The 16,235-nt window shown below is 38.9% G+C and overlaps 1 protein-coding gene across 1 annotated transcript; it reads right to left on the reverse strand.

The window, feature by feature from the left end:
* Positions 1-6,875: 6,875 nt before the first annotated feature.
* Positions 6,876-15,973, reverse strand: LOC127706685 (uncharacterized PPE family protein PPE24-like). Its single transcript, XM_052211343.1, has 4 exons — positions 15,958-15,973; positions 9,089-9,650; positions 8,349-8,846; positions 6,876-8,127 (listed from the first exon to the last, which is right to left on the reverse strand). The coding sequence occupies exons 1-4, from the start codon at positions 15,971-15,973 to the stop codon at positions 6,876-6,878; spliced, it is 2,328 nt and encodes a 775-aa protein (XP_052067303.1).
* Between the last annotated feature and the right edge of the window lie 262 nt (positions 15,974-16,235).

The following is a 16,235-nucleotide window of genomic DNA, read 5'->3' on the forward strand; positions in this document are numbered from 1 at the left end:
TCGCTATGTCTCGCTTTTGCGACAAAAGTCGCAGGTTCGATAAAAACGAGAAACGAGAAACGCTTAAGAACCACAGCAATAAACGACAACCACTGAAACAGGTTCCTGACTTAAACATGTTTGTGAGCACCCAACTCTTCTCTAACCTAAGACAGTGATTTAACTGCACAATATATTAATGACAAACTATAAAAATCAGTTTGAAAAGGCTTAACTCATTAGATCGACACTAAGCACACAAAAAAACTAACAAAAAGACAAAAGAACACAATGATCCGATCTTAGAGTACTTTCATTAATGAAAGCTAGTTCAAAGCCAATTCCAACTAATAACTAAACCACCTCCACAAATTCACAGATGCCTTAAGTTCTGAAGTGTCTGTCTGGTGTATGTGTCACGGTTGTCCTTGACCTCATTTGCATGGTTCAGTGCATGCTTAAAAAATATAGCTGGTTTATGTGATCATTTCACTTATTATGAGTAATAGCATAACTATATCAGGTAAACAGAATCATTGCAAGGAAAACACGATTGTCAGACAAGGTTCGCTTAACCTTGACCTCATTTGCATAGTTCATTGGTCAATAGGTTTTTGTGATTAATTCCATTACTCAGATATTATACGCAATAAATCATCAAACTACATTTGTTGTATGGAATTGTAAGGTGTACATATCCGTTTTGCAAGTTCATTTGACCCTGAGCTCAATTTTCTGATTCATTGTTTTCGTGTAAAACAGTTGAAAACAATTAAGAAAAAAGCTGAAAATGGTATGATACATGTGTTTGTATATAAGTTTTGGAAGCTGTCAGCTGTTTAACACACTTCGTTTCTGTGCCAACATGCTCAATATCAGTGGGAATTACCTTAATATTAAATCAGGAGTATTACATACCCATGAACACTTTTTAAAACAAGCTGACAAGGACAAATACAAACTAGGTTTCGTATATCCAGTTTCAATCCAAACTACTTCCCATAACAGTGTTACTTATATCAAATACAATGATTAACGAGACAATTCAAATCATCCCTACTCTCCCTCCCTGCCTCTCAGTCTTTCACTCTCTTCAAAAGTATATCAATATCCATTTACTCAATGAAACTATTATCAAAGTGATAGTATTAACTTTGATAACAAAACTGAGAAAGTTCGATCACACAAACAGACGAATAATTTGATATTTTAGTCTTAGACACATGATTTTTTTTTATTATTTGTTATTGGCTTTGAACTAGCTGTCAGTAACTGCGAGTACTCTCAGATCTGTACTTAGTGTCATTTTGTTGTGGGGATGTCACATGATAAGTACCCGTCCACGTCCACTCTGTGTTTTTGTTGGATGTATTTCTATTTGTATTCATCTGATGAGTTAAGCCTTTTCCAACTGATTTTTATAGTTTGTTCTTATGTTGAACTGTTATACTACTGTCCCAGGTTAGGGGAGGGTTGGCGCCTTCAAACGAGTTTAACCCCGCAACATTTTGTATGTACCTGTTCCAAATCAGGAGGTTGTAATTCAGTGGTTGTCGTTCGTTTTTATGAACATATTTGTTTTTTGTTCATTATTTTGGGCATCATTTAGGCCGTTACTTTTCTCGTTTGAATTGTTTAACAGTTGTCATTTCGGGTCCTTTTATAGCTGACTATGCGATGTGGGCTTTGCTCATTGTTGAAGGCCGTACGGTGACCTATACATGTAGTTGTTAATTTCTGTGTCATTTGGTCTCTTGTGGAGAGTCGTCTCATTTGCAATCATACCACATCTTCTTATTTTATGAATAAGACCAGAGTGGAGTCAGTTTTCTCATTACAGCACAAAACTTAGCAAATAGATTCAAAAAGACATGCAGACAAACGTAATCCACTAAGACTATAGCCCACGTGGTCAGTAACTGTATCCAGATACCGGTATTAGGATCGAACACAAGCCAAGGATGTTTTCAGACCCATTTAACTTTCATTTGAAAATTTGTAAAGTACTATTTTATAGATTAGACAAGGATTTAAATAGTACTGAGATCATTGGATTAGACAACAGTTATCAATATCCACAGCATTACACGCTGAAATACTAGGAACAAACAAAACAACCGCCTCGGTGGTCTCGTGGTTGCGTGTTCACCTCGAGTGCGGGAGGTCGTGGGTTCGAACCCCGGCCGGGTCAAACCGAAGACTTTAAAATTGGTATTTGCTTCTTCTCCGCTAAGCACGCGACATTAAGGAGTAAGAGCAAAGACTGGTTAGCTCGGAGTCAGAATGATGTGTCCGCGTAAGGTGACATGTCTTCCTGCGGACTGTTACCTTGTGAACGGGCACGTTAAAAATCGGGCTCAGCGTGTCGGTCTAGTACAAAGCAGGGCTAAATTTCATATTACATTAACAAGTTCTCGTCCTGAATATGCATATTAATTTGCCGCTGGACGTTCAGCAGCCATCCATCATCATCATCACCATCAAACAAAACAGTATGCGAGAGGATGCCCCGCTTTTTGGATATAAGATATAGGGGATAAAAAAGTGGGATCTAGACAAAAGAAGAAAAAAATACAAAAAAAAATTGATTCGGGAAGTGAGCACCCCCTCGGTATGAGTACAACCTAAGGCATATAGAAAACTTTTGGCAAGATTCTAATGTCATAAAGTTGAATTTCGACCTTTTGATACAATACAGTTCCTATAAATGGACACTGTTTAGTTAACCTCTAATTTGATGGGAAATATCTGAGTTCCCAGTATGTCTTCTGGTGTCCAGTCTTTCCATGTTTAAGGATATGAAAGTCTTAGCTGCAAGATCTACATGTAAATCCTAGCCAATCCGCTTGGAGTTGTCACAGCTGATAACATACAATATAGGTATGAAAACAATGACAGACAACGGAGATTATATATACTATCTTAGACATTTATATACAACTTATTATTCATGAAACTAATTTGAAAAATATTAAAAGTCTTTTCTATCCGGACAAACGCGTGATTATTATGTATTTGTAGGTTTTCTAATTTTCTATGAGGGATGAAAGTATATTTGTTGCCAATCATGATAGAATTCTTCTCAACAGAAAAAGATGTAAAAACGGATTATAGAGAAAAATGTAATTTCCTTTAATATTTTAGGATATAATGGCCACATTCTTGCCTGTCAAGATGTCTATCAGCTTAATGAAAGTGAAAATATATGTTAATGAACATCAAAGCCCCCGTTTTTGTCAATAGGAAATCTTTTCAATAAAATTCATGCGGCATTTGATACAGACGACAGAAATGATTTTTACTGTCAACAAAGTGGTTAAATGGCTGAAACGATCAATCTGTTCACGTGTAACATGTCAAACTGGGTGTAATTATACAAAGATTATTCTCATTGCTAATTAAAATATTTAATTTTTCCAATAATTTTTTACAGCTTAAATGGCTAAATGGTTAAATAATCGAAAGGAGTGATTGAATGTATTTTTCTTTCTTTTAAACGGGTGTTAAAATACAAAATAAATAATTTAATAAAACTTCATTGATAAACCAAACAAAATATAAGCAACTGGCCGGATTCTGGAATATTTTATAATATAACAAAATCAAAATATTAACTAAATAAAAATAATAATGGCAAATTACACACCAAAGAACCAATCATTTAAATTACGTTTAAACAGCATATCAGCTATACCTGTCTTCTTAATCGGTTAGATTAACAGTGAATTTACAGTAGCATGTCTCTACTTTTGATACAATAGTTCATAGTTACAAGTGACCATGGTTTTCGTCAGGTTACATAGATAATTGTTTGAATACGAAATTGTATCGCTGCAAAGTATAGGAATACTACTCAAACTAAAAACCAGAGAATTTACAAAAAAAAAAAAATAAAAATAAAAAATAAACAAAGAAGATACTAACGTATTGATATGAACCAATGGCATGTCCGTGTTAATACCCCTAAATTTACTTTGAGCACACTTCCATAACAGAAAATGAGAGAAAAAAACTGTAGCAGGGTGGAGATCTATTGACATGCTCTTAGTACGATAAAAATCTTCACACGTGCACTTTGATTTAGAAGAGGTTAGAATACCCCCCCCCCCCTCTCACAGAACAATGGCATTGATAATGATTTCTTGAAACAGATATTTGGGCAACACTGAGTAATGTGCAGTGACGAAAATCGCAATGCCTAAATCCATGCATGAAAATTTGTTGATGATCTGACACAGAAAATGTATTTCATTCTATAAATCTAGGTCATGTTATCATGTAAAACCTATTTGCACACTTTGCATAATTTGTTTTAACACAGTATACATTAAAGGGATATATAAACGCGACCATTTTTGTTATTTGGGTTTTATACAGACTTCCAGTGATGTCTAACGAACGACTCGGTTAAGGACATATAAAAATAAGAAGATAATGAGACAACTCTCCACCAAAGACCAAATGACACAGAAATTAACAACTATAGGTCACCGTACGACCTTCAACAATGAGTAAAACCCATACCGCATAGACAGCTATTAAAGCATACCGACTGTACATCTTTTTCAAGCTTCTGAACGAAGTGGACAAAAATGACTCTTTCAAGTATATATAAAATAAATGATAAATTCTTTTTAACAATGGTAATTTGTCTTTGTCCTACGTCACAGTGAATTCAGCATGAGAATCTTGTTAGGAGTAAACCAATCTTGGGAAAGTCATTATAGTTTGTGTTGTAACACTAATCCACGTATCTAAAACATCACAGTTTTCCCTTCCTATTTAGATGAAAAAATAATTGATTTACAACCGACCTCATCAACGGAATACTTTCTATCCTTAAGAAAATGAAGAAGCTCCTGAAGTTATTAGAATATATTGTAATCTCAGCGTTCTCATTGGGTAACGGCTTCAAATTGTCTCGGCTTAATGAGGTCTTCTTTAAAGATTAAAATTGTAATTTTCTACCAATGTAATTTTGAACGTTAATGCCCAGAATCCAAGTCGTGAAACTGTAATTTCCACAGAGATTTCAATGATTTGTATGTTCAGATATAATTATCCTATAATTACTACTGACAATAGCTTGTGAGGAAACAGTCAGGGAGGGGTGAAAATTTATCACCAGTCAATTCTAAATCGTCTAAAATATATTTGACGCATTTGTTTTCTAATTCGAATTGGATTCTTAATGGAATATTGTAAACTCTCAGGTCATGCCGCTTTACAAGCTTACTTCTTTCTCTTGTAGTACTAAGTAGTTTATTCAAAGGCCATAGACCTGCATATCTAATCATGTCACTTCCAGTTCGTGTCTTGTCTATGGAAATCAAACCCGCGGTCCACGAAGACTTGGATGGATGCCGGCACTCACGTACTCTATAAGACCTACAAGAGGTGTTGGAACTTGAAATCTTTCAGAAAACTAAGGAATTTCTTAAGATAAAAACACTAAGGTACTTGGGTAACACCCACAATATAAGAACAAACTGTGAAAATCATCGGATGCACAAAATTATACATTGATTTAGTTTCTATAGCATCTTGGTTTTTGTTAAGAATGTCCATATTCAATATTCTGTTTTCTTTAGATATTTGAATATACAAATAATCATAAACTGTTATCACAGAGATATGTCTCGCCTTTTTGTAATTTTGATAATGCAAATGTTGAAATTAAAATAGCAATACTTTAACATGTAAGTTATGCAACTGAACTGACCTAATCACAAACTAATACATGTTAACTTAGCAAAATTTTCAAAGTCTATAGACCATGACTAAGGGGACAGAGCCAACGTCTCCATGGAAATGAGATATGCCAATGCTTATACAACAGCATACCAAATATCATTGACCTACCACTAGTGGTTCCCCATAAATTGACCTAATCACAAACTAATACATGTAAACTATGAAAAGTTTCAGTCAATAGACCTTGACTGAGGGGGCGGGGCCAAATAATCTCCATGGTAATGAGATGTGCCAATGTTAATACAACTGCATACCAAATATCATTGACCTACCACTAGTGGTTCACCATGAACTAGACCTAATCACAAACTAATACATTGTTGACGCCGCCGACGCCGGAAACAGCATACCTATATCTCGCTTTTTGACTCCGTCAAGGCGAGACAAAAATGGTATAGAAACTAAATTGTACTTTGAGTTATCATGCAACATACATAATAAGTTACATGTTCAGCAATGCGAAATAATTTTGTTACAATCAAAATTACATATCGAAGCAGTGTCACTGCATAGTTCAAAAGATTGGAAAGCTTCTTTTCATAAGTAGCCTACTTTGACCGATAATAGTTTATTTTTTTCTACATTGACTAGAGGTATCGGGGGAGGGTTTAGATCTCACAAAACATGTTTAAACCCGCCGCATTTTTGCGCCTGTCCCAAGTCAGGAGCCTCTGGCCTTTGTTAGTCTTGTATGTTTTTTAATTTTAGTTCATTTATATGTTTTGGAGTTTAGTGTGACGTCCATTTTCACTGAACTAGCACACAATTTTATTTGGGGGCCAGTTGAGGACCACCTTCGGGTGCGGGATTTTCTCGCTGCATTGAAGACCCATTGGTGGCCTTCGGCTGTTGTCTGCTCTTTGGTCGGGTTGTTGTCTCTTTGACATATTCCCCATTTCCATTCTCAATTTTACTTTTACAAATTGTGACTTGGATGGAGAGTTGTCTCATTGGCACTCATACCAAATCTCCTTATATTTATTTCCTCTTCACAAAATAGATAGATTCCACATTAAAATGTTTTTCCTGTTTCTGTATGATTTTGTTCAGTGTAAAATCATTAAATGTCTTTTATAAGCAAGGGCAAACTGAGACCAGGCAATGAACTGAAAATAAAATAAAATAAATCTTTACCAAGAAAGTCACACCAAATGAAGGGCAACATTGTCTGTTAGAAGTGAACAGTCATACAGACTAACGGGTACAGACCTAGCGGGTACAGATACAGCGGGTACAGATACAGCGGGTACAGACCTAGCGGGTACAGATACAGCAGGTAAAGATACAGCGGGTACAGACCTAGCGGGTACAGATACAGCGGGTACAGATACAGCGGGTACAGATACAGCGGGTACAGACCTAGCGGGTACAGATACAGCGGGTACAGACCTAGCGGGTACAGACCTAGCGGGTACAGATACAGCGGGTACAGATACAGCGGGTACAGACCTAGCGGGTACAGACCTAGCGGGTACAGATACAGCGGGTACAGACCTAGCGGGTACAGATACAGCGGGTACAGACCTAGCGGGTACAGACCTAGCGGGTACAGATACAGCGGGTACAGACCTAGCGGGTACAGATACAGCGGATACAGACCTAGCGGGTACAGATACAGCGGGTACAGACCTAGCGGGTACAGACCTAGCGGGTACAGATACAGCGGGTACAGACCTAGCGGGTACAGATACAGCGGGTACAGACCTAGCGGGTACAGACCTAGCGGGTACAGATACAGCGGGTACAGACCTAGCGGGTACAGACCTAGCGGGTACAGATACAGCGGGTACAGACCTAGCGGGTACAGATACAGCGGGTACAGACCTAGCGGGTACAGATACAGCGGGTACAGACCTAGCGGGTACAGATACAGCGGGTACAGATACAGCGGGTACAGATACAGCGGGTACAGACCTAGCGGGTACAGACCTAGCGGGTACAGACCTAGCGGGTACAGATACAGCGGGTACAGATACAGCGGGTACAGATACAGCGGGTACAGATGCAGAGGGTACAGACCTAGCGGGTACAGACCTAGCGGGTACAGACCTAGCGGGTACAGACCTAGCGGGTACAGACCTAGCGGGTACAGATACAGCGGGTACAGATACAGCGGGTACAGATACAGAGGGTACAGACCTAGCGGGTACAGACCTAGCGGGTACAGATACAGCGGGTACAGACCTAGCAGGTACAGATACAGCGGGTACAGATACAGCGGGTACAGACCTAACGGGTACAGACCTAGCGGGTACAGACCTAGCGGGTACAGACCTAGCGGGTACAGACCTAGCGGGTACAGACACAGCGGGTACAGACCTAGCGGGTACAGACCTAGCGGGTACAGATACAGCGGGTACAGACACAGCGGGTACAGACCTAGCGGGTACAGACCTATTGGGTACAGATACTGTAAATTCAGAAATTATTGCGTGCATTTATTTTTGCAATTTTTGCAGAATTAACATAATTGCGAGATTGATAGTTGCGCTTTATGGAAAGGCTGCATACAGATATATCTGTCATATATCAGAATGCGAGTTCTTATCATTGCGATGTTTACCCAGTCGCATTATTCGCAAAAATAAAAACCTCGCAATAATTTCTGAATTTACAGTACAGCGGGTACAGACCTAGCGGGTACAGACCTAGCGGGTACAGATACAGCGGGTACAGACACAGCGGGTACAGACCTAGCGGGTACAGACCTAGCGGGTACAGACCTAGCGGGTACAGACCTAGCGGGTACAGATACAGCGGGTACAGATACAGCGGGTACAGACCTAGCGGGTACAGATACAGCGGGTACAGATACAGCGGGTACAGACACAGCGGGTACAGACCTAGCGGGTACAGACCTAGCGGGTACAGACCTAGCGGGTACAGATACAGCGGGTACAGATACAGCGGGTACAGACCTAGCGGGTACAGATACAGCGGGTACAGACCTAGCGGGTACAGATACAGCGGGTACAGACCTAGCGGGTACAGACCTAGCGGGTACAGACCTAGCGGGTACAGACCTAGCGGGTACAGATACAGCGGGTGCAGATACAGCGGGTACAGATACAACGGGTACAGACCTAGCGGGTACAGATACAGCGGGTACAGACCTAAGCGGGTACAGACCTAGCGGGTACAGACCTAGCGGGTACAGACCTAGCGGGTACAGATACAGCGGGTACAGATACAGCGGGTACAGACCTAGCGGGTACAGACCTAGCGGGTACAGATACAGCGGGTACAGACCTAGCGGGTACAGACCTAGCGGGTACAGATACAGCGGGTACAGATACAGCGGGTACAGACCTAGCGGGTACAGATACAGCGGTGACAGACCTTAGCGGGTACAGACCTAGCGGGTACAGACCTAGCGGGTACAGACCTAGCGGGTACAGATACAGCAGGTACAGATACAGCGGGTAGAGACCTAGCGGGTACAGACCTAGCGGGTACAGATACAGCGGGTACAGACCTAGCGGGTACAGACCTAGCGGGTACAGATACAGCGGGTACAGACACAGCGGGTACAGACACAGCGGGTACAGACCTAGCGGGTACAGACCTAGCGGGTACAGACCTAGCGGGTACAGATACAGCGGGTACAGATACAGCGGGTACAGACCTAGCGGGTACAGACCTAGCGGGTACAGATACAGCGGGTACAGATACAGCGGGTACAGACCTAGCGGGTACAGACCTAGCGGGTACAGATACAGCGGGTACAGATACAGCGGGTACATACTTAGCGGGTACAGACCTAGCGGGTACAGATACAGCGGGTACAGACCTATCGGGTACAGACCTAGCGGGTACAGATACAGCGGGTACAGACCTAGCGGGTACAGACCTAGCGGGTACAGACCTAGCGGGTACAGATACAGCGGGTACAGACCTAGCGGGTACAGATACAGCGGCTTGAAAAAGAAATATATCAAGTATAACAGAAGTTAAACAAATTAAGAATTATCTAAATCTTATCATCCAAATTATTTATGACTGAATAATGTTAATACTACTATCACTTATTTTATCGTATAAAATATGATGTTGTCATTACACGTTCTTATTTTCCTTTTCATGTTTTCTTTTATTCGTCTGTCCATCCAGACCTACCAACCCGAATCAGACAACTTAATCAGAGACCCAACTGAGAGCTACTTAAGCTTAAACTTTATGGAAAAACAAAAAAATGGTAAGAAAATCAATAAATTTCGACTTCTGAAAATTCTTATCCTCTCCTATCATCTCCAACAGTATGATCTATTTATTTTTATGATAAAATTATATAGTTTAATGTGTTTATCTTAGTTTTAGAGATTGACTCTGACACTAAATAGTAGTAGGAATGGTTCACTGTTAAGATAGTGCGTTCCCGATCACTGATAATGTAATTATCTTAATTGTTTTATGAAGTTGATATAACTATATTAATACTGTCTTAATTGACTGATATTGTTGGCATGTCACGTTTACTACCAAACTAAATGTAAACTAACCATTTAATTCTCGTCATAGTCACCACACAAGCAAGAATTTGCAATTAGACACTTCAATATTTTATCAAAAGTTCATTTTCAAATGACCAGTCTATTTTATTTTAATTTGTTCAAACGTATACGTGGTCTTATACTTTGCCCTTTAGGATAATGTATGAAATAGAATTATGATGGTTAACCATGAACAAGTTCGTCAATTTAAATTGAGAATGGAAACTGGGGAATGCGTCAAAGAGACAACAACTAGACCAAAGAGCAGAAAACAATCCAAGGCCACCACTGGGTCTTCATCGCAGCGAGAAAATCCCGCACCCGGAGGCGGGCTTCAGCTGGCCACGAAACAATAATGTATACTAGTTCAGCGAATAGACGTCATACTAAACTCCGAAACATATAAATGAACCAAAATTAAATTCTCTGCTTATCTATATTAATTGTCCGACCACGACCCTTCCAACTGCATTGGTTCCATGTTTTTATAAGACAGCCACTCATAATTGTTTCAGACATATTTTTATTAAACCCGATTTCAATCTATTTTTTTTATTTAAAAAATGTAAAATCATGTCACGTATAATTCGTTTACACAGAAAACAAATGTCATTTTAACTACCAGCGTCATGATAACGAATGAGCTACAAAATGAGGACTTCCTTCTTCAGACTAATTCTTCTATTGATAAAAGATAAAACTTATATGAACATTTAAATTTCACAACAGTGAATTTTACTTTTTTGAGTAGTAATACAAGTATGTTGTGTATATAGTTAACATTTTGCAGAACCTTATGCCAGCGGTTGTCAACTGTGTCAACATGTGTAATTAAATGGCTGACAAAAACCCAGGACGGACTTTAGGTAAATGGCTGTCCACTTTGCCAACATGTGTAATTAGATGCCTGATTAAAGTCACGACCTTATAACATGGCAGACTACTATTCCACTATGTAATTGTATGTCTGTCCATGGAAGGATTATATTGACATTTCATTTAGCGTCAGGACCTTATGTCAGTAACTGACTACTATCCCACCATGTAATTATATGTCCGTCTAAAGTCAGGACCATATTTCAGAGACTGACTTCTATTCCACACATGTAACTAAATGGCAGCCTGGCTAAAGTCAGGACCAATTACTTCAGTGAATGACTTCTATCCAACTATGTAATTATATGTCTGTCTAAACTCAGACCTTTATGTCACTGACTGACTACTATCCCATCATGTAATTATACACCGGTCTCAAACCAGACCCTTATGTCACTGACTGACTACTATCCCATCATGTAATTATACACTGGTCTCAAGTCAGACCCTTATATCACTGACTCACTACTATCCCATCATGTAATTATACACCGGTCTCAAGTCAGATCCTTATGTCACCGACTGACTACTATCCCATCATGTAATTATACACCGGTCTCAAGTCAGACCCTTATGTCACTGACTGACTACTATCCCATCATGTTATTATTTACCGGTTTCAAGTCAGATCCTTATGTCACTGACTGACTACTATCCCATCATGTAATTATACACCGGTCTAAAGTCAGACCCTTATGTCACTGACTGACTACTATCCCATCATGTAATTATACACCGGTCTCAAGTCAGATACTTATCTCACTGACTGACTACTATCCCATCATGTAATTATACACCGGTCTATAGTCAGACCCTTATGTCTCTGAATGACTACTATACCATCATGTAATTATAAACCGGTCTCAAGTTAGACCCTTATGTCACTGACTGACTACTATCCCATTATGTAATATATCATGATGAACCTGTACAAATTTCGAATCGCTAATGATACAACAGATACCGTTATGTCTGCCTCATATCATGACTTATATCTAGAAATTGACAATGAGGATTGGTTGAGAAAAAAATACGACAAAACAGATGATTTCAGCTTCCCATATGTGAACTTTCCATTTCTAGTTCTCCATTTCTATGTAGCAGCATTCCAGCAGCGCCTGCGTATGATTATATATCTCCAGCTGAAACAATAACCCGAGCTTGTATTTCCTATCACGATTTCCTTTACAAAGGGCTGCTGCTTACAAGTAAGCTATAAAAACCAAAGGTTTCAAGTGTTGATTTTTTCTCAGTCGTTAGTGTCTTATCTTGTGTTTTGTATATCGTTGTCTATTTTTTGTCGTTTTTTGCCATGGCCAGATAATGTAATCAAACTCATCATAGCATTTTCTTCAGATGCTTTTTCTTGATCTTGAAGAAGCTTCTATCTAACTATTATAGCATTCCATGAAGGTGTTAACAAGGTTATTGTAAGTCCTTTGATCAGGAAATGTAGAATAATACAATGGCAACCTAACTACACAAAAAACCAAAAGACATTTTTTATCAAATATACATATACTTTTAATATGCATATAACGTATCATGAATTTATCATAGTATCTGTTGTAGGTAAAAGTTTAAGTATTGTTTTATGATAAAACAGTCGTCCGACTTCATTAATTATCAGTAATATACTAGTATATCAGAGAACAATATATACTAAGAGTCAAAATGGCAGTGTCAAAGTCAACCCAAAAAGCTCAGTTGCTACTTGCTTGTGAATTATGTGAAATGGAGATAAAAATTCAATGGAAATGCATTGACTGTAATCTCTTAATGTGTGATCAATGTAAATTCTAAGATTAAAAAGGAAAAAGACCATAAAATAATTACAATTAAGGAAGTAGGACTTCATGGGCATGATTCAGAACCAAAGTTGGACTATAGGTACGTCCACTGTAAAGACCATTCAGGACAAGTTTGCTGCTTGTTCTGTGAAACTTGTGATCACTTAGTTTGTCCTACTGGTGTGACTACAGTCCACAAACAGCATGAATTAGTAGAGATTGGAGATGCTTTCAGGATAAATAAGAATAGACTGAAAGTGATGAAAAGAAAGGCTTGAAAGCAGCATAAAGATTGGATAAAGAATAATGAACTATTAAACTCAATAAAGGAAACAGACAAGTCTATAAACATTGAACAAATAAAAGAAAATATCCTAAAACAGCAAAACTTTTTGAGAGAAGCTGGTGATAAATATGCTGATGAGCTTGTAAGTGAAATTAATAAACATTGGAAACTAAAAAAGATAACCATTAAAACAGAATGTAGGAAAGTGACATTTTTGGAAGAACACATAACAGACATATTGAGGTTAATAGAAGATATCAGCACTAGTAAGGATGTGTTAACTTTTTTGAAGATACCAAATGGAAGGAGATACCAAGCCTTAATCATAATAACAGTCAAATGCCAACTTTTGTTGAAACGCAGATACTTCAGTCTTATTTTGGATCAATTCAAGACAAGAATCGTAAAGACAAAAAGATTAGAGTAAAAGCTATTAAAGAGTACACAACAGAACTACCTCTCATTACAGGGATTTTACAAAGTTCTGGAAATACTTTCTGGATCCACGACTCACCGGGTGTAGGAACTATACAGAAAGTAGCATTACAACCGGATAGAACTGTTGAAGAACTATCACACATACAGGATTATGCGTATCATATAGCCATTGATAGAAATGGTGATCTCCTTATTTCAGATAAAAGTTCTGATCTGAAGATTCTGGATAGAAATGGAAATGAACTAACAACTTCTGACTACTATGTTTAACCATTAATTGTATAGCCAATCAGTATTGATAGAGAAAAGCAACTAATAGTAGGAGCTGTAAAGAAGATACCAATGCCTGGTGCGGGTCTATAGAGAAACCAACTGATAGTAGAAGCTGTAAAGAAGATACCAATGCCTGGTGCGGGTCTATAGAGAAACCAACTGATAGAAGGAGCTGTAAAGAAGATACCAATATCTGGTGCGGATCTATAGAGAAAACAACTGATAGAAGGAGCTGTAAAGAAGATACCAATACCTGGTGCGGGTCTATAGAGAAACCAACTGATAGTAGGAGCTGTAAAGAAGATACCAATATCTGGTGCGGGTCTATAGAGAAACAAACTGATAGAAGGAGCTGTAAAGAAGATACCAATATCTGGTGCGGATCTATAGAGAAACCAACTGATAGAAGGAGCTGTAAAGAAGATACCAATACCTGGTGCGGGTCTATAGAGAAACCAAATGATAGTAGGAGCTGTAAAGAAGATACCAATATCTGGTGCGGGTCTATAGAGAAACCAACTGATAGAAGGAGCTGTAAAGAAGATACCAATACCTGGTGCGGGTCTATAGAGAAACCAACTGATAGTAAGAGCTGTAAAGAAGATACCAATATCTGGTGCGGGTCTATAGAGAAACCAACTGATAGTAGGAGCTGTAAAGAAGATACCAATATCTGGTGCGGATCTATAGAGAAACCAACTGATAGTAGGAGCTGTAAAGTAGATACCAATACCTGGTGCGGGTCTATAGAGAAACCAACTGATAGTAGGAGCTGTAAAGAAGATACTAATATCTGGTGCGGGTCTATAGAGAAACCAACTGATAGTAGGAGCTGTAAAGAAGATACCAATATCTGGTGCGGGTCTATAGAGAAACCAACTGATAGTAGGAGCTGTAAAGAAGATACCAATATCTGGTGCGGGTCTATAGAGAAACCAACTGATAGTAGGAGATGTAAAGAAGATACCAATATCTGGTGCGGGTCTATAGAGAAACCAACTGATAGTAGGAGATGTAAAGAAGATACCAATACCTGGGGCGGGTCTATAGAGAAACCAACTGATAGTAGGAGATGTAAAGAAGGTACCAATATCTGTTGCGGGTCTAAAGAGAAACCAACTTATAGTAGGAGCTGTAAAGAAGATACCAATATCTGGTGCGGGTCTATAGAGAAACCAACTGATAGTAGGAGCTGTAAAGAAGATACCAATATCTGGTGCGGGTCTATAGAGAAACCAACTGATAGTAGGAGCTGTAAAGAAGATACCAATATCTGGTGCGGGTCTATAGAGAAAACAACTGATAGTAGGAGATGTAAAGAAGATACCAATACCTGGTGCGGGTCTATAGAGAAACCAACTGATAGTAGGAGATGTAAAGAAGGTACCAATATATGGTGCGGGTCTAAAGAGAAACCAACTTATAGTAGGAGCTGTAAAGAAGATACCAATACTTGGTGCGGGTCTATAGAGAAACCAACTGATAGTAGGAGCTGTAAAGAAGATACCAATACCTGGTGCGGGTCTATAGAGAAACAAACTGATAGTAGGAGCTGTAAAGAAGATACCAATACCTGGTGCGGGTCTATAGAGAAACCAATTGATAGTAGGAGCTGTAAAGAAAATACCAATACCTGGTGCGGGTCTATAGAGAAACCAACTGATACATGTAGTAAGAGATGTAAAGAAGATACCAATAGACAACTCCGTACCTGGTGGGGATCTATAGAGAAACCAACTAATAGTAGGAGCTGTAAAGAAGATACCAATAGACTACTCCGTACCTTGTAGGGGTCTATAGAGAAACCAACTGATAGTAGGAGCTGTAAAGAAGATACCAATAGACTACTCCGTACCTGATGGGGGTCTATAGAGAAACCAACTGATAGTAGGAGCTGTAAAGAAGATACCAATAGACTACTCCGTACCTGGTGGGGGTCTATAGAGAAACCAACTGATAGTAGGGGTTGTAAAGAAGATACCAATAGACTACTCCGTACCTGATGGGGGTCTATAGAGAAACCAACTGATAGTAGGGGTTGTAAAGAAAATAACAGTATACTACTCCGTACCTGGTGGGGTCTCCATTATAACTATTATTCCTTCGTAGTCCTCTGCAATGATGTGTTTACTTAGGTCAGAACCAACAGAATCCAACAGATATAAACACTAAAATGAATGGGAACACATTCATTATAGACTTAACTGCAGAGGACTACGAAGGAAGAGTAGTTATAATGGAGAAAAGAGTTGTCCGTAATATCTATACTGGCCATCCTGATGTCAATTGTCAGAATCATCCATTCAAACCTCAATGTATAGCAACCTAACCAAGTAATAATGTTGTTGT

Source organism: Mytilus californianus, unplaced genomic scaffold (assembly GCF_021869535.1).
Source record: "Mytilus californianus isolate M0D057914Y unplaced genomic scaffold, xbMytCali1.0.p SCAF_6, whole genome shotgun sequence".
NCBI lineage: Eukaryota > Metazoa > Mollusca > Bivalvia > Mytilida > Mytilidae > Mytilus > Mytilus californianus.

Excerpts from the sequence above, each read along its gene's own strand:
- LOC127706685 (XM_052211343.1), bottom strand. Across the intron at positions 8,847-9,088 it reads GCTAGGTCTGTACCCGCTAG|GTCTGTACCCGCTGTATCTG; the intron begins GTCTGTACCCGC and ends GTACCCGCTTAG. Across the intron at positions 8,128-8,348 it reads AGGTCTGTACCCGCTGTACT|GTCTGTACCCGCTAGGTCTG; the intron begins GTAAATTCAGAA and ends TGTACCCAATAG.